The sequence below is a fragment of the Hoplias malabaricus genome, chromosome 7 (assembly GCF_029633855.1).
Source record: "Hoplias malabaricus isolate fHopMal1 chromosome 7, fHopMal1.hap1, whole genome shotgun sequence".
Lineage (NCBI taxonomy): Eukaryota > Metazoa > Chordata > Actinopteri > Characiformes > Erythrinidae > Hoplias > Hoplias malabaricus.
In genome coordinates, this window is record NC_089806.1 from 1,858,767 (window position 1) to 1,882,193 (window position 23,427).

General features: G+C 39.1%; 1 protein-coding gene across 3 annotated transcripts; it reads right to left on the reverse strand.

The window, feature by feature from the left end:
- Positions 1 to 8,757: 8,757 nt before the first annotated feature.
- On the reverse strand, positions 8,758 to 21,400 carry LOC136701596 (NLR family CARD domain-containing protein 3-like). 3 transcript variants are annotated; one of them, XM_066676214.1, is made up of 10 exons: positions 21,050 to 21,400; positions 19,855 to 19,891; positions 19,372 to 19,698; positions 18,771 to 18,825; positions 18,356 to 18,545; positions 14,486 to 16,250; positions 13,659 to 13,832; positions 11,801 to 11,974; positions 10,346 to 10,392; positions 8,758 to 10,084 (listed from the first exon to the last, which is right to left on the reverse strand). In XM_066676214.1, the coding sequence occupies exons 3-10, from the start codon at positions 19,632 to 19,634 to the stop codon at positions 9,540 to 9,542; spliced, it is 3,213 nt and encodes a 1,070-aa protein (XP_066532311.1). In that variant the 5' UTR covers positions 19,635 to 19,698; positions 19,855 to 19,891; positions 21,050 to 21,400; the 3' UTR covers positions 8,758 to 9,539. The 3 variants fall into 3 exon arrangements, with proteins under 3 accessions (XP_066532311.1, XP_066532312.1, XP_066532310.1); XM_066676215.1 differs by lacking the exon at positions 19,855 to 19,891; XM_066676213.1 differs by having other exon boundaries at positions 19,372 to 19,891.
- Between the last annotated feature and the right edge of the window lie 2,027 nt (positions 21,401 to 23,427).

Sequence of the window (23,427 nt, forward strand, 5' to 3'; positions counted from 1 at the left end):
TAGCCAGGGTGGACTGTCAGTGCAATTAATGTTGGCAAATTAGGCCATTTTTATTTGGCCTTCAAATACATGTCTTCAGGGATTGGTGAGGTTTGTGTGTTGTCCTGATGTTCAGTCTGGGTTCTGTGCTGTCTGCAGTGCCCTACATTATGATACAAAAGAGCTGAAGAGTTTCATCTTTTACAGCTCATTGTGAACACGACTGGATCCTGGCCACTAAATATTTATCAAAAACAAGTTATAGGAGTACAAACCCTGTCAATATTTTTTCATTCCTCATATAGTCATTGTGTATTAACCATTCTTTATAAATTCTTTCTAAATCTGACAGAACATTCCTGTCCAGATGGAGGATGATGATTGTGGTGTTCTCAAGCTATTGGTAAGTTGTAAACGAGCAGAAAAGTCAGTTCTAATGGCGCAAGCTTTTTATGTATTCAAAATGTGTGGTGCGCATACTCAAGTGTTTCACTACTTTCATCAGAAACAAACAATGGTCCATGCTGGGTACATTCAGGTTGTTTAATGTTATCAGTTGTATATGCTGTATGTTTCTGTAAATGCTCTACATGACACTCGGTAGGCACCTGCAAGGCGCACACACTCATATCAGTCAAACTAAATGTTTTAATGCACACACAGCTTAGTCCTCAAACACACTGTATATTGTACTCTGCTCTGTTGTGTTGCATTTGGAGAATTCATTTGTTATAGTAGTTGTATTAAGCTACTTATATTATTTTTGTTTGACTGGTTTATTGCAAACAGCTAAACGTTTGTACATTTGGCCAATAAACTGAATTTGTAATGGGGTTGTATAATTTCAGTTGTATTCCTTTTTAGAATGTGGAACTGAAAGGTGCCAGGAGAGGTCAGCGAGTGTAAAGAGGAAATAACTGGTGATTCTGCAAGGTCTGACGGTGTAGTTGAGTTTATATGGCACATGTCATTGTGTAACTGACCAGATTTAAAAATAGTTATTTATAGAGCTTGATTAGCTCAGCTTAGATGACAGGGTTGCTTCTTAAAATAGCGTTAGTTTATACTCTCAGAAGAATTCAGCTTGTTGAATCTGAAAGGTAAAAGAGAGTTAATAAGTACCACTGACATTCACCAGGTCGTTATTGTGACTGTTCTTACAGCTGAATGGGGCATTTCAATATTCATGTTGCTCAATGTGCTGTAGCCTTCACTAATGAGAAAACTGGGGTTTGTTTTAAAATGTTGAATTGGAATGTAGGTTGTATGGTTATTTTATGTTTTATATTTTGTTTCACTAAAAAGTGTAAAACAATATCCACATATTTCTATGATGTCTTTTAGAGATGTCCCTTGTCCTGGAGGGCATACTATTAAACACAGTTATGGGAGAGGCTGGACAAGCTATTTTAATGCTGTCACTAATGTGTCGCCTCTTACAAGACATTGGTGGAAAACTATTATTCCACAATTTCAGTGCACATTTTAGTATTATCATATTTCAGTAGACTTTAAACTAGGGTATTCTTTATTTCTTATAACACAGAGACATAAAACTGCAAAAAATTGAGGATTGTTTCTCAGATCAGTGGTTGCAAAAAAAAAATTCAACACAAAAATATGTTAAGAACCGAAGATTTTGTTGAAAATATGAAATCAAAACAAGTGTTGCTGTGTTTTATAAACTGATATTCAGTGTATGCTTCTGTTAATTATTTGTTGTCTACAGACTTGGGCATTGGAAAAGGGAACTTTTGCCATTCTACACAGATGTACTTTATGAAGAGTTGATTGTGTGAATAAGTGGTTGGTTTAATTGTGAGTGAATGCAAATAATTTAGTAAGACTTCAAAATAAAAAAAATTTAACTACTGTATCTGTGTTTTCTTGACTTTAATACAAACTGTACAAGTGTGACCAAACCACATTTAAGTTTGATGTTCTAAATGAACATAAGGGAATTCTATTAGATTTATATGAAAAAAAAAACATATTTGTAGGTACTTGTGGATGGAGTTAAAGGAGATGTAATGTACTTTTCACTTTCTTTTGATTAATCCAGTTCTCAGTTGTCACTGTCACTGTCCCTATAGTCTTCTAAATTTATTACACAATTCCCCTTAGACATATATATATATATATATATATATATATATATATATATATATATATATATATATATATATATATAAATATATATATATATATATCTTAAAGAGTAATAATGATCAGGTATGTAACAGGTGGCACCTCTGTCATTTGTGAATAATTGTCTGTATTTAGAACTCAAAGCACAGAGGTTTAAGTACATTTGCAAGTAGTATAAGTTAGATTTGATTTCATTATAATAGTTAACTCATTGCTCAGTAGTCTATACTTAATAGCACTGGATAATAAAACCTTTTGCTGTTTTAAATCACCACATTACTAACAAACCCATACATCATAGTTGACAAAAAACAAATATTCAAAACTTTAAATACAGGACCAATGAGACCATTGTGGCTGTGACTAACTATATACAGCACAATTGATTACTAGGGGAACAACATACTGAATGAAGAGCAATATTTAAATGAAAGTCGAAACCTCCCAGCTGTGTACAGTTAGTTTACCAATCGTTGACAATAACAAAATTCAAGATCCTCAGTGGAAAAAAAAACACTGAACAGGCTAATGATGAATAAGAGACGTGAAAAAACTCAACAGTTTACGAGGTAGATTTAAATTAAACGCTATGAAGTGCTTTTTCACAATGTCAGTGTTATCTGCGTATTACTCTAAATTCGGGAGAGCACTAACAGTATGAAAGTAAACTCAAAGCGGAAGTGCTATAAAACAAAACAGCTCAGGTAACAAATGGGTTTCTTTGGTTAAATAGTGAATTAAAACCTATAGAGGTAAATTAAGTAAAAAAAAATTATATTATATATATATAAGCAGTACAAAATAAACTAAGTTGTCACGTCCTGTGTTTGTTTTCCTCACCATGTGCTCATTTAGCACATGGCTCTGTTTATTGTTCCTGTCTCTGCCCTAGTCCTGCCTTTCATCAGTGTCTCCTTTGTAGTCCTGCCCTCTCATTATTAGTCCCAGGTGTTCCTTGTCTATGCTCAGTGTATATATAGTCTCTTTGTTTCAGTGCATCTACCCTGGTTCACGGTTGTTTCCTGTCTGTCCTTGTTTAATTTGGTTTAGTTTGGTCTTGTCTTCATTCTTTCTGTATTACCCAGGTTGAAAAATGTTTTCTGCCTTGAACATCTGACTTAGTTTTCCTTTGCCTAGTTAAAATAATAAATTTCTCCAAAAAGACTTCACGGACGCAGGTTTCAAGTTAAAAGAGAACAGGCTTCAAACTTTATTTAAAATGAAGGCTTTCCAAACAAGCATTAATTCTGAGACTCCCTGCATCCAGACACACCTGAACATCTCAAAAAATCCACCATTATTTGTACCCTTTTTTTGGACAAGGCTGACACTTGGCATCTCCTTGTCCTTCGCAAATACATCACACCCCTTGATCATTATTTCCAAATGATATGATTATATTAGGTTACTAAATATTCATCATCTGTTACATTATTGTCACTGTATTCATTATGTAAAGTTGATAGGCCTCTGCCTTGGATCCAACAGGTGCTTTAATGATAAAACTCATTTGTAAGAGCATTGGTTACATAAAAAGCACATATATCATGTTTACCTGAATTCTCCTGAACTACAGTGGGCTTCTTCAGCATCACAGAGCACACAGACCGACTGAGACAGAACCAGCTTAATTTCACCATTATTATCATTTGTGCATTTACCTCCATCAAAAGAAACAAAAACATTTCAAATAACAATTGGGCAGATTTCAGATTTTCTCAGATAAAATTTATTATAAAAACAGTACATTATTGTTCACACATTCAAATAAATGTGCATACACAGTGGTCGAATTCTCGTCAAATATAGCTGCTTGGTTAAGAGCCCCACCTGCAATTTTGGGAGGCTTACTTTTAAAATGTATTCCATTACAGAAAACAAAATACATGCCCTAAATTATATTTTATAACTCTGTGACTGTTGTTAATATTGAATTCTGTTTTTCTTGGCTTTGAACTTTGTACGTTTCCCACATTGACTAAGAGTTAGTTTGCCCTTTTTGGTTTCCAATGCAATAGATCTTTTTGTAAATCTTTACATACACACTCTGTATATAGTAGGGTTGGCTGCTATTTGTTTTGGGAGTGGGTTTTGTGTTTGTTTTTGTGTATACCTAGGGAGTGAGGTAAGACATTGTCTTTTGTTTCCCTTTTGTTTCACTTAGGTAAGTTAGAGCTGTCTGTGTGTCGGTTAGGTGGGGTGTTTGTTATATTTGTCAGCATAAGGCCATCCTGGAGTTCACAGGTGTTTGTGTGTTTGTAAATATCACATCTACAACATATTCTACCTATTATCCATTCTGTGTTTCTGGTTGTGTCATTTTTGTCTGCATATACTTTAATTATTGATTTTTTTGGTCCACACTGTCATTTATGTTACAGTTATCCTTTTCTCATATACCAGTCATAACACACACCTCATTCTGTTATGGCTCAACCCTAGACTGGGTCGTATCACTGCTATGCAGACAATATTCAAATTTACCTGCCTTTGAAGCAGAGAGATTCTAACTCTTTAAAATCATTGTTTGATGGTCTGGAAGATTAAAAGCTAAATACCAACATATTTTTTAAATGTCAATGAAAATTAAATAGGTTTGGATCCAGTGGTCTCTCTAATGCCCCCTATTGGGACTTTGTTTTTGGATCCATATGTGAGTCCACTAGGAGTGATAATGGATAGTGATTTTAAATTGAATAATAGATAAATTCAATATTTTTATTTTCAACTGAGGCAATATTCCAAGGTCAAGCCCATTTTATCTTTGATTCATTTTGATAGGGTTGTACATACTTTTATTTAATCTAGACTTGATTATGGTAATGCCCTTTATGCTTGTGTTAGTCAACTCCAAGGGAGTTTGGATTCTAAACTATTTGTACCAGCTAGGATACACATTCTGTCTGAACACTAAGCAATTTTTTGAGTCGCTCTGGTTTAGAGTGTCTGCTAAATGTTGTAAATGTAAAGCCTCCTTCTCAAAGTTACACTTGGTCCTAAATGCTGCAGTTTGCCTCTTAACATGAACACACAAATGAGAACCTATTTCTCTAGTACCGGCTTCTCTACATTGGTTTCCCTTCATTGGCTTCCTGTACATTGTAGAATTGATTTTAAGATCTTATTTTTTGTTTATATATCTTTGAATGGGTTAGCACCCATGTAACTCTCCGAAATGTTACAATGTTTTGTTCCATCAAAATCACTTTAAAAGGGCCACTTTGAACAGTACCATACTCTACACTTTGAGTTGTCCCGTGGTAGTATGTCATGCCATAAGTATATTAAAATGTTGTCTGTAAATGTGGTGTGTTTCTGAAACATTTTCTTTTTAAAATTACACAGCCCTCTGGTGTAAAAGTATCCTGCAGTAAAGAGTGTAATGATCCTCAGACAGGGGTGTCGGACAGCGGGTAATACTTCACATTACTATAAGTAAACACACACACCTTCCAATTGTCTCTGGGAGGAACTCTGATGGAACTGCCTACTGTGACTTAAAAGAATACACTGTCCCGCTCCTTTAGAGTCATCACCTGAACTTGTTTCTTGGCCTGTGCTGCTGTGTTTTAGAGTCTCAGTAACCACCCCCCACCCCACCACTTTGTCCTGTCCTCTATCAGACAAGTCAGATAAGTACTCATTTTTCTGAATGTTTCTGAACCTCTCTCTCTCTCTCTGCAGTGAAGTGGCTCTGAGCACACGGCCCCTTCCCGACTGAATCATCCACCCAGTCCTTTAACATATTATCAGCTCCACTGATCATAGAGCTGTGCTTTTACACTTTAGAACAGGGCTGTCCTGTGCATCCACCGTGATCGACCAGTCAGTCAAACTACCCAAAGTGTGGGTAGTGATTCTAAGATTGAGTTGTGCTTAACTCAGAATTGAAAGTAGTTTACCTGTATAAATATTGTGTGATCTGTATGTATATCAGGGGCATACAGAACAATTGAGTAATAATAATAATTCTGGTTTTAATGTGACAGTGCATTTGCTGTGCATTAAGTAGTACTGTTGTGAAGATCAGAGTATTTAACTATATATGGACAGTGTGTGAGGAGTGCCCCCTAGAGGCCAGCTGGTAAAAATTGCATTGAAGTGACTGGAAATTTCCAAGCACAAATCTCTGCAGGCCGGAGGCCCGCAAGTTGGCGTAAACCAGCAAGTGGGGGATGTAGATGTTTTGTGGGAAGGCGAATGTAGGAAAAGCAGCCTTTGTGATAAAAAAAAGGCATAGTTTATCTCCAACAGAACTAGGCACCCTCTACTAGTTGTAGTTTAAAAGATTAGGTTTCAGTGAAAACGAAATACATAGCACTCCTGATATTTTAATTATATATTTTTGGTAATCTGATTATGGGGTGAACTGCAAACCTATGAAATCCATTAGGTCTCTGTGTACAGTCATTAATTTAATTTGATTACAGAATTATAGGACTATTATTTGTTTTGTACTCAGCACAGTATTGGATTATAATCAGTTTAAATGTGTAAACCCTTAAGTAACACTATAGAAAATGACCCACTATTCAAATAAATATTTAAAGCAGCTCCTTTCCATTAATGGACATGGGAGAAATGGTGCTAATAATTTGCAAATAATCATAATATTCAGCAAACCTACCATGAGCACTCAGTCATAGTGGGTGTATATGACAATAGAGTCAGTGCATGTAGCTACAAGTGAGGTGAACTTAAGATGGAAATTCACTGTAATGTAGTTATGGTTTAATGAATTCCAAGATAGTGGTGCAACCTTTCAGGAAATTTGGCTCACATTAAAACTAAGAATATAAACAGACATTGAGAGAAGTTCACTGTACTTCATCTAGTTCCTTTGCATGGTTTTAAATGATTCTTTATGCTTTGAATAAAGCTGCTAATGCTAAGTCAATGATTAACATAGGCTATATAAGGATATAGAACATTACTAGGTTATTTACTAACACTATTCTAGTACCTAATTTTGCTTAGTAATTTTTGCAATAATATTGTGTTAAGAGAACCACCCACACACACACACGTACACACCTGTTGAAATAAATGTACATTGGAAGACGGAATAAACAGAATTGGTAGAAGTTCTCTAACTTGTGCATTCTTACCGATTGCCCACTCAGCGATTACATCTTTATACAATTAGCATATAAATATTCCTCTACATAATAATTACAGAATGGATAAAACAAGGGCTTGTGCCCTGTGTGTGCAGAGTAATATTCAGAATGAACAGGGTTCAAAATGCAAGGTGCTAGAGTGTGTGTGTGTGTGTGTGTGTGTGTGAGACATGGTCAGGAAAGGGGGTGTGGGTGTGGACCAGTGGGGTTTTGTGGAGACCACAGCTTTTGGAAAGAAGCTGTTTCTCAGTCTGCTGGTCTGTGTGTGAAGAGCCCTATACCATTTTCCAGATTGCAGGACACAAATCAAGAACAAATAAAAAAGAGAATGCAATAACATGCAAATCATTTAACCTATATTTAATTGTAAATAGAGCAAATATTTCAAATGATAAATTGCATTTTTTTGTATGGAGCTAAATCAATTACATATTGTTGCTCTCCAAATAAAACATGAATCTCCATTTTTGACAGTTGTTTACTACGTCATTTGAAAACAACAGCTGTCCTTCACACTGTGTGAAGATTTCAAAATGAACAATATCTGAAATTTAAATATATGAACTATATTTATCTGAATATCACTTTCAAAACTACAGCGACTGGTCTCGTCAGTTGTCAAATGCTTTAAGAATGTTGTGATGTAACAGTGATAAACACAACCCTGTTACTTAAAGTGTTACTGGCATCATATTCAAAATTGGCAATATAAAAAATAGTAAATAAATAAATAAATAAACCTTTCTCAATTACAACATTTAAAATGTTGTCTATATTCTATTGCAAATTAAATAGAGTATTGATATGATTTGCACACCATTGCATTTTGTTGATATTTACATTTTGCCCAATGTCCAAATTCTTTTGGAAATGGTGTTGTAAATACAGCCACCAACATAATTGTTTTCTAAGAGTATGATTATTAAGAAGGTGTTAGAACATGCTATAACCACTAAATGATTCCAGAGGAAACTGCAGTGTCTCAGTAGTGGGCACTGCACAAGAGCAGAAAAAGAACAGAAACAAGGACAGGGGTGGGGTGGAGGGTGGTTTCAGAATTCCTTGTAAACCTGAAGCTATTGAGTGAGATAGATCTCTAAACAGACATGAGGTGTATACAGGACATTCCCAGCAGCAGCTACTGGACTAATGAGTGTCAGAAGAGGGAACAGTCCACGTTATCACCAAGAGCTGCAATGACCACAGCAGTCAGTCTGGAGTTCAGGAAGACAGTGACAGTTCAGCAGTGTCAGGAACAGCAGCACAGTGCATTAGCTCCACCTGCTGTTTTGACTGGGCGAGGACATGTAATTGATAGCCTGGTCATGCTAAAGAAGGACAATAAGCAGAGTGAGCAGCCACGTTGTACGTTCTTGCTCAATTAGTAAGTTAACCCTATTTCATGTTAATATAACTGTTCTGACTATGTTTATGATGTTAACATCAATCCTAATGATGGGTTTATCCATCTATCATTTTAAATTGAGTTGAACACTGCTAATGTTTGCTGTTAGTCATGGCCAGCATTCCACCTGAACTTTATTGTTTATGTACAAATGTGTGTGTTATTCTGAGTCTTGTATCAAACAAAATCAACAGTTAGACCTATGTAGGCTGTATTTGTTGTTGTCTTTAATTATCTGAATAATACTGTGATGTAGCAGATATATTTGTAACTGTAGCCTATCCTAGAGGATAAATTGTCTTATGTGATTTCAGACCACAAATGCTTACTCAACTACCATTACCAGTCCTATACTCTCCTCCTGATTGTGCCTGCCATCAATATTCCTTGCTGCCATTTGCTGTCAGTAATTCCCATCATGTTCTAAAGAATTCTGTTATGTCAATAAATTTCAAATATATCTCATTCTCTAACCAGAGTGGTCCATACGGAGGTGTCTCGCCAATCAAGATTATTCAGAGGGTCCTTACTACCTCACAGTGAGTTACTACGCTGTAAAGATGGAGCTGGACGGTGGGGGCAGGCGTCTGAGGATCTTAACTTTTCCTGCTGACTGTGAAGAAGGAGGCAGTCTCTGGACGGGGCTTTCAGTTCTATTATGCTAATGAGGGGAATGTATTATATAGGCTCCATAAGGATTTATAATGCATTATAACAGTCCACAACAGCAAGTCGCCATAAGATTAACATGTTTACAAGAAAATAAACTATAGAGACAGGTTTAGAGTGTGAAGTCATTAAACCTTTCTATTGATTTACACACAAACACATACCCTACTACCACAAACAGGTCAGTGTCATTACAAAAGGTGAGGGTATGTATGAGTCTATTCTGTCTCACACAGACACACTGAAGAGTGATATCCCACCCAGAACCCAGCGTAGAGAGGCTCAGTGAATGTGGAGGTGAGTGTGTGTAAGTGTGTGAGTGTGTGTGTGTGAGGTGAGATGGTGTAGAAGGACAGAGCGCCGGACCCCCAGTCCAGATACACTCCGACTCTGTTAGAGCGAGAGGAGGGAGCAGGTATCTCAGTTTTCTGATTATTGTGTCTGACCAAGTAACTGTCCCCAAAGCACTCCAGACACCAGGAGAGTTCATTGGATCCAAACTCACTCTCAGCTCCGACTCTTTTCCTCCCAATTCCTCTGTAAGACACTGAAATTAAAGCCCCCCACCCCCCGCTCCACTCCACCTCCCAGTAACAGCGTCCAGTTAAACTCTCCACACTCAGAACCTGAGGAAAATAATCAAATCGCTCCGGATGATCTGGATATGGCTGAGTCTCCTTCACACGCTCCACCTTCCTGTTTCCCTCAGACAGAAAGAGATCAGTGTTCGCTGTATTTGGATCCAGAGTCAGATCACAGTACCCTGTTCATACACACACACACACACACAGCAATACAAACAAACACAAACACAAAAGCAGAGAGAGAATATAAAGTGATTAGCAACAATTTAACCTTTATTTAGTATATATGTGTTTGTTTAAATGTGTGTGTTAGTGTATAATGTGTGTCTGTGTGTGTTTTTGTGTTAGTGTACAGTGTGTATGTGTGTGTGTGTATATATATATATATATATATATATATATATATATATATATATATATATATATATATATAATCTTACATTTCTTCAGTCCTGGTCTCATTCTGCTGATTCCTCCGTGTTGGACTCTAAAGATCAAACACACACATTTATAAACTCATTAAATTCCACATCAACCTGAAACTAGGGCTGTGATCATAAGCGCATTCCCCCTACACCGGGGTCATGTGATGCCCCCTGCAGGGTTTAGCTCCTCCCCCTCATCACTGCAGTAGGGGGGGTTTAATGGACATTAAATTCCACTCCAACATTTTCTTCTCTTGCGTTCATTTGTGGAATATGCAGCTTGGCTTCATACATCCTGAAGCCTTCTTGAACTACTGCCAAAATATTTTGCCGAACACCCTAATTGGACAGAATTAATTTTACGTGTGGGACCTGGGGGTAAAGTAATTATTACCAGAGTATCTCAGTAGTTTTAATCTGATCCGAATAGACCATTTCAGTAATTTTTCCGGAATACACACTCCCATTTCAGGAAAGGTTCCTGAGCCTTTTACATACTGTACAACTAGCAGTAAAATGACCCCAGGTTATTAATCCCTTCCAAATTGAAATGTGGGGTAATATTGCATCATATCCTGGAGATATCCTGGATAAAAAAGTTTTTTTTGCAGGTTTTCTCAAGAAGGGAGGAACTGAAAAAGGCATTTACTGATGAAATATATGGTTTAAGTAAAAGCTTAGCAGCTAAATGACGCACCACATTCAAATCCACAAAACTACCTTTAGGTATGTTTTGTTTACTATAGTAGCCTCCATCGGTTTATAATATAATTGGCCAATCTGGGCAAAATGTTCTAGTGCATGCAGCAGTAATATTCTGACACCTGCATAATTTAAGGTGAAATTGGAAAACTGGAAAAAATGTTGGGAAATAATCACTTAATCATAGGAATGTCTTCAATTGTGTTGGGCCTCTTTATTTAATTACCTTACCAGAAATCTTCCCAGTATTAAATACAACCCCAATACAACGAATTTGGGACATTGTGTGAAACAAAAATAAAAACAGAATGCGATGATTTGCACCAAAGCTTCCCCTTCCAATGACAAGTGTATGTATTTTGGGCATTTCCTTTTTTTGAAATGCCAGAAAAACCTCTGTGACAATGGCTATATGGCTAATGGCAGTCTGGCTAAACAAGGCTTGCCTAGTTTCTCTTGGCTCTTGTTATCTGGTTTCAGGTGTGATTTTTATATTGCCCACAACTGCTATTTGCCACATGTGAGTTTAAAGGAGCATCACATGCTTGAAACAAAGTTATTTACCCACAGTTTTGAAGAGATGCAAATAATTTTGTTGGAATTTTGAAGGTTGTGAATTGTGGAGTTGTGTGCAATTATATCAGTTTTGGCTTTCCAATTGTTTTCCAAGCGAAAGCCATATATCAACAACACCCAGAAATGCTGCGGATTATTGTATGTGTATTTTGTGTGTGTGTGTGTGTGTGTGTGTGTGGTGGGGGGACCCACTGTAGTTTCTCCAGTGCACAGTGTGGATCCTGTAGTAGATCAGAGAGCAGCTTCACTCCGGACTCTCCTGGGTGATTGTAGCTTAGATCCAGTTCTCTCAAGTGAGTGGGGTTTGATTTCAGAGCTGAGGCCAGAGATGAACAGCCTTCATCTGTAATCATACACCCAGATAATCTGCAGAAAGGGAGAGATGTAGTTTACACAGAGAAATAACAGCTGTAGTACAGTATACACACACACACACATCACTAATCTCTGTTTAAAATGAATCTGTACTGTTACAGAACAAAAAATATAAATGAATTTACATTTATTTTATTTTAATGACTACATGTAAAAAAACTTATTCTGAGCAGCAGGAGATATTGTTAGAAAGAAATAGGAATGGAGATTGAACACTACAAAATAGAAATAATTCTCATCTGAACAAAGTATGAGTAAAGATACTGTTCAATGAGACATACATGCTATTACATAGGTAACATTATACCAAACACTTGCATGAATGATAACATGAAACATTAAAATTTGCAACAGTAATAGTCACTAAATACTACGGTTTTAAAGGTTTAAAAATTGTTGTACTGCAATAGACTAGTGCCCTGTCCAGGGATAGTTCCTGCCTTGTAACCAGTAATTCTGGTAGGCTCTGGACACACCGTGACCCTGAACTAGATAATCATTCATTCATTGTCTGAATGAAAACTGCTGTAAACCAATTAAAAAAATTAAGTATTCTAAAGTAAAATCATCCAATTTCTTGGGGTGTGATGAGATCAAAACATGATGATATTACTCATCAAGCTTGAACCTGTCTTGTGGGGGAAAAAAATCAGTTCAGTAGTGTGAACTTCTTTTAAGAGGGATCTGGCAGCACAGTAGCAAAGGTGGCGAGTGTGACAGTTCAGCGGTCAGAGCAGCTCTCATCAGAAGTATAGCTTGTAATGCATCTGGTTGCATTTTGGGTTCCAGTGGAAAAAAAAATGGTGACAGAGTGTTTTCTACCAACTAGGAACCGGAACTGTTCCAGCTTGTGAAATAAAATGACAAACATTAACACATGTATTATATCTCACTCTGATCTGACTCCACGAGAAACAAAAAAACAAATAATGAATCTGAAGTTATCTGTTGCTCTGTTGCTATATTCAGCCACAGGGACGCCCCCCGCTGGCCAGATCACTGGAAAGAACCAATTTTCCTTACACCACAGCTCATACAACACTATGCACAAACACTTACATCACCACCCTGGCTCTTTACTTAAGTAAGTCTTGCCTGTAAAGACAATGAAAAAAAGGACAGACAACACATACAAATGCTTTTGATTTCCATAGTCACGCCATAGCAATAAAAAGAGACACAGGCGATTTCATTGCAGCAGACAAAATACCATTTTCTGTCAGTACCAGTCTCTTAGCTCTGTTATTATATCTGAAGAAAACTTTGGACAGTCTCTGTTTGCACTTTAATCATAGACTTAATATGACTGGTTGAGGTTTGCAATTATTGTTTGCACTATATAGGACTAAGGCAATCTTTTCATTCTTTCTTCAGTTTTCTTGAAAATATTAAAAAATCTCTTCTCATCTCGTTTTCGAGAACCCAATATCGTGTCTCGTGACACCCCTCCCAGTTAGAAATGAGACATATTTTGTACAAAGCTCAGAATCCAGTAAATACAAAACTAAAAAAAATGGCCTTTATTAATCAATTTTAGGAAAATTCTGAAAAGATTTCTTTCAATCAGCTAAAAACTATTAGGCATTTTTCTCACACTCAAGACTGCTTAATAAAACAACATTATTTATAAATTACATTCAAGTTGTTGCTAAAGTTCATCTACAAAATGTTTTACCTGAGAGTCTCCAGTATACAGAGTGAACTCTTCAGACCAACAGAGAGCAGCTCCACTCCTGAATCCTGTAGGTCATTGTTACTGAGGTCCAGCTCTTTCAGGGAGAAGTTTACTGACTGTAGAGCTGATCCCAGGGTTTCACAGGAGTTTAAGGTGAGATTACAGCCAGCAAGTCTGTAAAAACAAAGCAAATATAGCATATGGTTGACATGGAGTGATGACACCGTCCATGTGTTTCTTCTTGCATCTAGAAAAAGTTCCCTGGATTGTTGTATCCTGGTATTTCCTTCTCATGCTGTAAGATGTTTTATCACAAATATTTATTTACAAATTACACAGATAGTGTTGCTAATTAGTAAATGGATATTTGCTGATGAGTGTAGTGCACAGTGTATGTGCAGTTATGTTTTTTTGTATAGAATATGTTTCCTAATTAACTTTTAAAATATTATTTAGTAACATGGATGTTGACTACAATGTCTTTTGAATACATCAATATTTTGAAATTATATATTTCTGTCTTTCTTTTAATCCAGAATAATATGGAGTAGAATAATCAGTAATTGTGTAGAGATGTTAATGTTTAATATCAAAAGCAGCAGTTGAAATAAAACAAATTCAAAATAGGAACCATGGCAATACTATGTATTGAAGTTCAACATATTCCTTGACATAGCTTGACACTCCTGTTGCTATTGTGTGGAGGGCAGATGTCCCCATGCTCATGGAAATATGGCAGATGGAGTGTGGGACAGATGAGGGAGAGGATGGTGTGACAGAAACCAAACAGTGAAAGTAATATCATGCAAAGAAAATAAAATACTCACACAGCTTTTCTGGATGCTTTGATCACTGGCAGCAGTCTCAGAACGCCTTCCTCCGATGGATTATATTTCCTCAGGTCAAACTCATCTAGTTCTTCTTGTGAATTCAGCAACACAAATGCCACAGCTGACCACTGATCAGGAGAGAAGCTGACTCCACTGAGAAAACGTCCTCTGTTCAGGTATTCCTGGACTTCCTGCACTAGAGAGTGATCGTTCAGTTCATTCAGACAGTGGAACAGATTGATGGTTTTCTCTGGAGAGGGGTTCTCCCTGATCTTCTCCTTGATGTACTGGACTGTCTCCTCTCTGTTGTGAGATCTGGTTCCTGTCTGAGTCAGTATTCCTTGTAAGAGAATCTGATTGGACTCCAGTGAGAGACCCAGAAGGAAACGGAGGAAAAGGTCCAGGTGTCCATTCTCACTCTGTAAGGCCTTGTCCACTGCACACTTCAGGAACTCTGACATGGTGGATGCTCTGAAGATCCCAGAGAGATCAGTAGAACTCTGTTCTGGTTCATCTTTGCTGATAAAGGAGAGAAATGCATATAAAGCAGCCAGAAACTCCTGGACACTCAGGTGGACAAAGCTGAACACCTTCCCCAGCTGCAGCCCAAACTCCTCTCTGAAGATCTGGGTACAGACTCCTGAGTACACTGACACTTCTCTGACATCAATGCCACACTCTCTCAGGTCGTCCTCGTAGAAGATCAGATTGCCTTTCTCCAACTGTTGGAATGCCAGTTTTCCAAGAGCCAGGACACTCTCTCTAGTTTTCTGAGTATCAACCTCCTGTTTTCCCTGGTACTTTTGTTCCTTGTGTTTGATCTGAAAGATCAGGAAATGTGTGAACATTTGAGTCAGAGTCTTGGGGGTCTCTCCACCCTCTGCTCCACCCAAAACTCTCTCTAGAACCATGGCTGAGATCCAGCAGAAGACTGGGATGTGGCACATGATGTACAGGCTTCTGGAGGACTTGATGTGGGAGATGATTTGATTGGCCAGGCTCTGGTCACTGATCCTCTTCCTGAAGTACTCCTCTTTCTGAGGGTCATGGAACCCTCGTACCTCTGTTACATGGGCAATGCACTCAGGAGGGATTTGATTGGCTGCCGCTGGTCGAGAGGTGATCCAGAGGAGAGCAGAGGGAAGCAGATTTCCCTTGATGAGGTTTGTCAGCAGCACATCCACTGAGGCTGACTGTCTTACATCCCACAATCCCTCATTGTTCTGGAAATCTAGAGGAAGTCGACACTCGTCCAGACCGTCAAAGATGAACAGGACTCTGTAGAGATCATAGGCTCTTGGTTTTAATTCTTTTGTGTCTCTGAAAAACTGATGAAGAAGCTCCATCAGACTGAGCCTTTTCTCCTTCATCAGGTTCAGCTCTCTAAAAGGAAGTGGAAATATGAAGAGGACGTCCTGGTTTTCTTTTCCTTCTGCCCAGTCCAGAATGAACTTCTGCACAGAGACTGTTTTTCCAATTCCAGCCACTCCTTTAGTCAGCACAGTTCTCATGGCATTATCTTTAAAGAGCTCACTGCATTTAATGGGTTTCTCCTGTGCTGCTGGTCTCCTGGACACTGCCTCAATCTGTCTGACCTCATGTTCAGTATTGACCTCTCCACTCCCTCCCTCTGTGATGTACAGATCTGTGTAGATCTCATTCAGAAGAGCTGAGTTTCCAGGAGTAGAGATTCCTTCATTAATTTTGTGGAACTTTTCCTTCAGGGTTGATTTCAGCTTTTGATGAGAAGAAGGAGCCAGTTCTAATTAAAAAAAAAAAAAAGAAAAAGAAACAATCATATAACAAAATGTTAAATATTTTGATTTACTTTTGTTTTAGGAGTAAAGGAAATGTAAACATTGAAATGAGACCCCCGAGTGTATGCATATATAGTATATGGGTGATATATGAGGTGATGGTCCAGGATGAATGGCACAACAATGGGCCTCAGGATCCCATCACAGTATCTCTGTGCATTCAAAATGCCATCAATAAAATGCACCTGTGATCACTGTCGATAACATAAACATGCCCATACCATAATCCCACCACTACCATGGGCCACTTGATTCACAATGCTGACATAAGTAAACTTCTCACCCACACAATGCCATACACACAGTCTGCCACGTGCCCCATACAGTCAAAGCCAGGATTTATCTGTGAAGAGAACACCTCTCCAATGTGCCATACGCCATCGATTGTGAGCATTTGTCCACTCAAGTCGGTTATGATGACAAACTGCAGTCAGGTAGAGACCCTGATGAGGATGAGGAGCAAATGAGCTTCCCTGAGATGGAGAAGTGGACAATGCTTCATTCCCCAAGACACTCCTGTGGTTGTGTTATATGTAACAGTTTTGTGCATGTGTTTGTTATCTTGTTTTCTTTCCTGGTCCTTTCGTTTTCTGTCTTTCCCTTATTCACATAGGTAGACTAGACTGTCACTCTTCATTGACCTGGCAACCCTTCCAGCTCCAGCCAATCCCAACCAGCCACAATAGCTTACTGCTCCTAAAAGGGTGGGGCTTAAAGGTTTTAAGCTGCACAAGGAAGTCATGAAGGCAGCCATCTTTAGGCTCACTTCTTTGGTTGGCCATTGTTTTGATTCTGTCTGGTTGTATGGTCTTGTGTGTTATATGGTATTCAACTTGAAGTCTGTAAAACTAGTTTAATGATGTCTACTTTATATTTTAGTTTTGTTTTGCCTTGGGAATATTGATGTTGTTGTGTTTGAACCATTGTCCTAGTCCTGTCAGGTTGTCAGTTTGTTTCTGTCTCCCTAGGAGGGTGAAAACAAGCTAGATATGCGCGCATTTACATTGTGCACATGTAGTTTCCGTATAGCATAGATACACCAAGGTATAGGGCAGGTACCACCCCTTGTATTTTCTTTATAAAATATAGTTATAGAGTATATTGACATAGTTTAAGTGTTAGTCTTGTTTTGTTATTTTCATTTCTTTGGTAATGTCCATGTTCCTCCCTCTTAATGTTTGTCTACCTGTCATGTGTTGTGTCATTGTGGTATGATCTTTTGTATTAAATAATGTTTGTAATCCCTGAGCAACTTGGTCTCAAGCTTTTGGCTGGCTTCTCTTTTCCACTTGCAATTTTGTTACATTTCCCTTACTACTACCACCCTAGATCCAGAAGCCCATTAGTAGGGGCGTAACAGGCTGACTGCACTGAAGGCGGGGTCTTTATGGCATAAACGTAACACTAACGTCACATAAGCCTGATTTAGCCCCATCCATCCATCCATCCATTATCTGTAACCGCTTATCCAATTTAGGGTCGCGGGGGGTCCAGAGCCTACCTGGAATCATTGGGCGCAAGGCGGGAATACACCCTGGAGGGGACGCCAGTCCTTCACAGGGCAACACAGACACACACACATTCACTCACACACTCATACCTACGGACACTTTCGAGTCGCCAATCCACCTGAAACGTGTGTTTTTGGACTGTGGGAGGAAACCGGAGCCCCCGGAGGAAACCCACGCGGACACGGGGAGAACACACCAACTCCTCACAGACAGTCACCCGGAGCGGGAATCGAACCCACAACCTCCAGGCCCCTGGAGCTGTGTGACTGCGACACTACCTGCTGCGCCACCGTGCCGCCCCTGATTTAGCCCCGCCCACCACAATTCAACAGAAGGGAACTGTAGAAAATTCATTTAAACATCTTTCAAAAGACTGCATTGTTCTCCATGCGATCCGTCAGAGCACATTCACAAATAAACAAAAATACCATGATCAGAAAAAAAATATGAAAAGGAATGGACAGGGTCTTTTATGTTACATTATCATGATCCATTGATCCATTTATTAATGTGTATAAAACAGGGTCTTTAAGTCTTACTTGTCTGCAGTGTGTTAGCGAGGTGTGTGTGGTTCATGATCCTCAGGACATTCAGTGTGATCTTCATCACTCCATCTCTAACACCATCCTCCTCCTCTCTCTCAGAGCATGCTGGGTAATCCTCACTCAGCAGCTTCATAAACCTCTTCAGATGATTCTTCACCACAGAGATCACTCTCTGCTCCAGCTCCTGATTAAAACATAAACAGTAACACACACATAGCGTGAGGACAGTGCAGTGTGAGCTGAGTGTCCATCAGTCACCGTCCATCACCAAACTGTCCATTACTCTGAACACACAACAGAGCGACACACAAGAGTTTGTATTACTGTCCTATAACAACAATACCACTCAGACATCAAGTGACACATATCTACTCTAACATTACTTACACACACACACACACACACACACCTGGAACAGTGTCTCCATTGTCCTTCTGTTCATTCCAGGCATCTTTTTCTTGATTCTGTGGAAGAACAGAATACATAGACTGAATAAGAGATTGAACCTGATGTGCTCTAGTGTGTGAAATTCTAGAGCTTTAATAGACATCACTCTGCCATTGTACTACACTAGATTTTCTGTGCACAGATTAGCAGGTTTTTGTTCTGGTCCAGAAGAAACCCACTGGATTCCTGTCCTTCCATCCATTCCTCTCAAACGGCTGATCTTAAATCGCATCTGTTTAGTTCTCATCAGATATTCAGTTAGGACTGAACTGAGGACAATAGCTATTACAGAATAAGAGTCCCTGTGTTTATTATCTTATCCTAGTGTTACAGAAAAATCAGAACTGGACAAAACGTCCTCAGCTCTGTCCGACACGTCCACTTCAGTTTCATTTAATAAGTCTTTAACTGATTCTTAGTTAAACACAGACTGAACTTCTACAAAGCTCTGGACTGTCTTTCTCCACTGTCTCCTCTCACGCTCTTAGAGCAAGAAGAGTTCTAACCTTCTTTATCTGTTCATTTATCACTCATCAGTGTTTCACTGAAGAACAGTAACTCACTCTGGATCAGAAGGGACAGATCCACTGCTGAAATCAGGATATTCCCCCATGGACTGGTCACTCTTCATAGACACACAGCTGGGTTCTACTCCTTCTTTACTGAATGTAATAGGTATCCGCATGGAGTGGTCACTCTTCATAGACACACAGCTGGGTTCTCCTCCTTCTTTACTGATTGTAGGAGGTTTCCCCATGGACCGGTCACTTTTCATAGACACACAGCTGGGTTCTCCTCCCCCAGTGCTGACTTTAGGGTCCTCCATGATCTGCTCACTCTCTACAGACACGCAGCTGGACACTGGAGAATCTGCTCTCTGGGGTTCAGTCCTGTGGATATTAAACGGAGTGAACAGGACAGTAGGCTGAGGGAATGAAATAATGGATGATGTAAATATTCAGACTCAGTGGTGAGCACAGACACTGAGGGGAGTTCAGGGAGAGAGGGGGGGGGGTGGTCAGATGTCCCTGTTTTTCTACACCTACAGATGGGGTCCACCTGAGATCTGCAGGAGTGAGAGAACTGTGGAACAACAAACAAATATTCAATCAGAAGGGAAAGTGCTCTCTCTCTCCCTTACACACACAACTACATCTGCTGCCTTCCTTCATACATCAGGCATGTATCTACACGACCCGTACAGCACTCAGTAAACCACCCCTCTTCCAACTGCTCAAATTAGCTTTGAACTCTCCTTCAAGGCAAATTTCACTTGGAAATGATGCTACTAACACAACAGCAGGAGTCAGAATGGAAATTAGGCATAAATGGACTGCCTTATACACAGTCCTAAAAAAAAGTTACAGTACAGGTACTGTCTCTAAAGCTACAAACAGTGTAGTGTGTCTTTAAAGGTACAGCAGTGGTGTTAGAGTCCAGTTGTGTTCCCTAAAGATTCATTACATTCTCTTCTCCAGAAGGAGAGGGGGATCTCTGTAATCTTTCATTATACAACTGTGGAGAATAAAAGAACACAATAAAAGTCCTGGAGATGAAACGGGGCGAATGACATCAACACAACTTTAAAATCTACAGTTAAAATAGAGTAAGGTCCAGTTCTGTTCCTAATTAAAGGTACAGTGTATGTTCCACTGAGGGTACCACCAGTGTGACGGTTGTTGTTTTTTTCTGACAGTGCAGGTACAGAGATAATACACTGTGTGTGTAATGTGAGGCTGTCCCTGCTTTAGGACGTACAAAATGTGTTTTTATGTATTGTGTTAAATGTGTAAACATGTGTTAGTGAGTCTGATGGATTCAGGATGTGTGGTTTGCTCCAGTTTACAACATTACAGATGGTAACTTGCAGATAAACATAATACATACTTAATTTCATAAATATTTATATATGGTAGCATTTCAAAACTATTGCTTATAGCAATGAGAGTCTAGTCACACATATATTATATTATGTATTTGACACAGTTGTATAATGAAAGATTACAGAGATCCCCCTCTCCTTCTGGAGAAGAGAATGTAATGAACCTTTAGGGAACACAACTGGACTCTAACACCACTGCTGTACCTTTAAAGATACACTACACTGTTTGTAGCTTTAGTGACAGTAATGTACCTGTACTGTATCTTTTCTTCTGAGATGTAAGGGTTTATTAATGTTCGAAGTGTGTGAATCGGTTCCTCTGTCGGTTCCTCTCTGTCCAGAGTAAACACTTCGCTCACCTCAGGACCGGAGCAGAGGGGTTAGACTGGTTACTCGGCAGCTGTCGGCTTGGTTGTTCACATCAGGGGATCTGCTGCCTCAGATTTAGAGAGCGAGCTGAGTAACTTTAAAATGTAAAAGACAGGAACACTCCGTAAAAAAACAACGCTCCGAAACAGCCCCGAAGTTCTGAAGTTTCACATTCCTTTGAAATTCAGACCTTCGCAATTTTTGAAAGTTTCTGAAGCGTATAATCCGCGGTAAAGTTGTGGTTTCCTGGTGTAATGAATGAAGCCAATCAATGACAACCACAGTGTTTATCTGTTAAAATGTACTCGCTGAGATTGATCCAGAAACACAGGCGTTTATCGCTGTTTTTGCCCCTGCGCCATTTGCCCTGTGCGTCATCGTGTGGGCGTGTCTGTGCCCCGCCCTGTTCTGGTGTCCGGTTGTGGACAGACAGCGGGTTTCTCTGGACTCTGTGTTTAAACAGACTGTTTATTTCAGACTGGAGAGCGCAGGGCGGTGAGGTGTGGGTTTATTCAGCAGTAGGACAGTCTCTGAACACTGGACACACACAGAGAGACGACGGTGGACTTTAGAAAGATCCGTCCAGACCGCTCCACATCATCAATAGTGCAGCAGGAAGACAGAACCAGACCAGGACAACCAAGAGCAGCACCAGTCCAGAGAGCTCAGCAGAACTTGCACTACCTTCAGCTCTGAAACACACCACACTGTAAACCCTCAGTGATACTTTAACTCACTCAGTGTTAACATTCACACTCTCCCAGTGTTTATATCATTCTCCCTGGGTCTAGAGTCACACTGTGGATAGTGGTAGTATTTAAACCTATAATGGTGTTAAATGTCTGCGTGTCACAGTGCTATGACTCATGAATGGGTATTTTTTACACTGGATTGTGTTGTTACCTTTCATTACGAGTTATTTTCTCACATTCAGTTGTGTTTTTCAGTGTAGTTTTTTGATTTCAGGAAGTGTATTAATGATATTAATATCGTACACCACACCTGAATCTACAAGACTCTTGCACAGCTACAGAAGTGATTTATTTATGAAGCACATTTAAAAAACAAAGTGCTGTATATATAAATACACTAAATACACACAGGTAAACACAGTACATACAATTCACCACAGAAACATAGATCATCAAATCAAACAGAAGGGTCAAACCTAATGGGTAAAATAAGGTTTCAGTCTAGTTCTAAAAAGAGGAGAAGGTGCAGACCTAATATCCAGGGGATATTAACACCAACAGCAGCTGACCAGACGACCTCAGAGACCTGGAGGAAGAGGCTTTGAGCAGATCTCCTGTGTAAGATGGAGCGGACACATTCAAGGATTTATAAAACAAATAAAGACATTGAACTGGGGTCTGTAAGTTACAAGCAGCTGGTGAACGTTATTAACCTTTAACTATTAAGCCTTCAGATGGCCCGGTGCACCTGCTGCCGTCGCGTCTGTTGCGCAGACCTAACCCCTGTTGGGCGAGTGGACAGACAGAAAATCATTTCACTGCAATGTTGTACTTGTATAACTTTGTATGTGACAATAAATTGAATCTGAATCTGAATACTGTGTCCCACTTCTCCAGAGTCCTGGAGGCTGATTCAGCACCAAACACCTACAGGAAGTCTAGACTATACTGATCATATACACATGTGAATACAGTAAACCACTAAACCATAAATCACAGAAATAATAAAAAAACTCAAGTCATTTGATATGTAATAAATGTGGTGATGTTTATAAGAAATGAGAATGAAGGACTGTTGATGGGAGATGGGGCTGCTGTGTGTCAGGTGTCTGCTCTACCTCTCTGTGTGTCCCTGTCTAGTTCTGTTTGTCTTTGGATTCCTGTTTTGTTCCAGATCTGATTTCTTTGTTTGGGTCCTCGTGCTGTTAGCCACGCCTCTGCCATGTGTCTCAATCACTCCCAGGTGTTTTGTGTTCTTTCATAACAGCTGTCCCCAGACTCAGTGTTTGTCCACAATTGTTATTCTCTCTGTGTTTAGGGCTCTAAGAAAAGTCTTGTTAGTCTTTTATTCTCTGTGTATCATCTCTCTAGGTCTCTGTTCAGGTCTGTGCTTATGATGATACTTGTTCCCTTTTATTCCATGTCTTGAGTTTCTTATATTCTTTTCTCTATTTTTCTGTTTCAAAGTCTTTATTTTCATGTGTAAAATCCCATTAACTCGACTGAGACCCCTTTCTTCAGGGTCAGTTTGAACAGTGTACACTTCCATTGTACTAAGGCATATGATAAAAATGTAAAAATGTAGGCACTTGTTGAAGTAACTGTGTGTTGTTCAGTCGTGTGAACTAACACTCACAGCTCTACTCTGTAAATGTGGTGTGTGTTTGGAAGTAAAC

What these genes read in the sequence shown, in the direction of transcription:
- LOC136701596 (XM_066676215.1), bottom strand. Translation starts at nt 19,634, where the DNA reads ATGGAGGACCCTAAAGTCAGCACTGGGGGAGGAGAACCCAGCTGTGTG. An exon ending in CAATGGAGACACTGTTCCAG is followed by an intron (nt 18,546 to 18,770) that starts GTGTGTGTGTGT and finishes TGTTTTAATCAG; the next exon opens with GAGCTGGAGCAGAGAGTGAT. An exon ending in TGTATACTGGAGACTCTCAG is followed by an intron (nt 11,975 to 13,658) that starts GTAAAACATTTT and finishes CCCTTTCTGCAG; the next exon opens with ATTATCTGGGTGTATGATTA.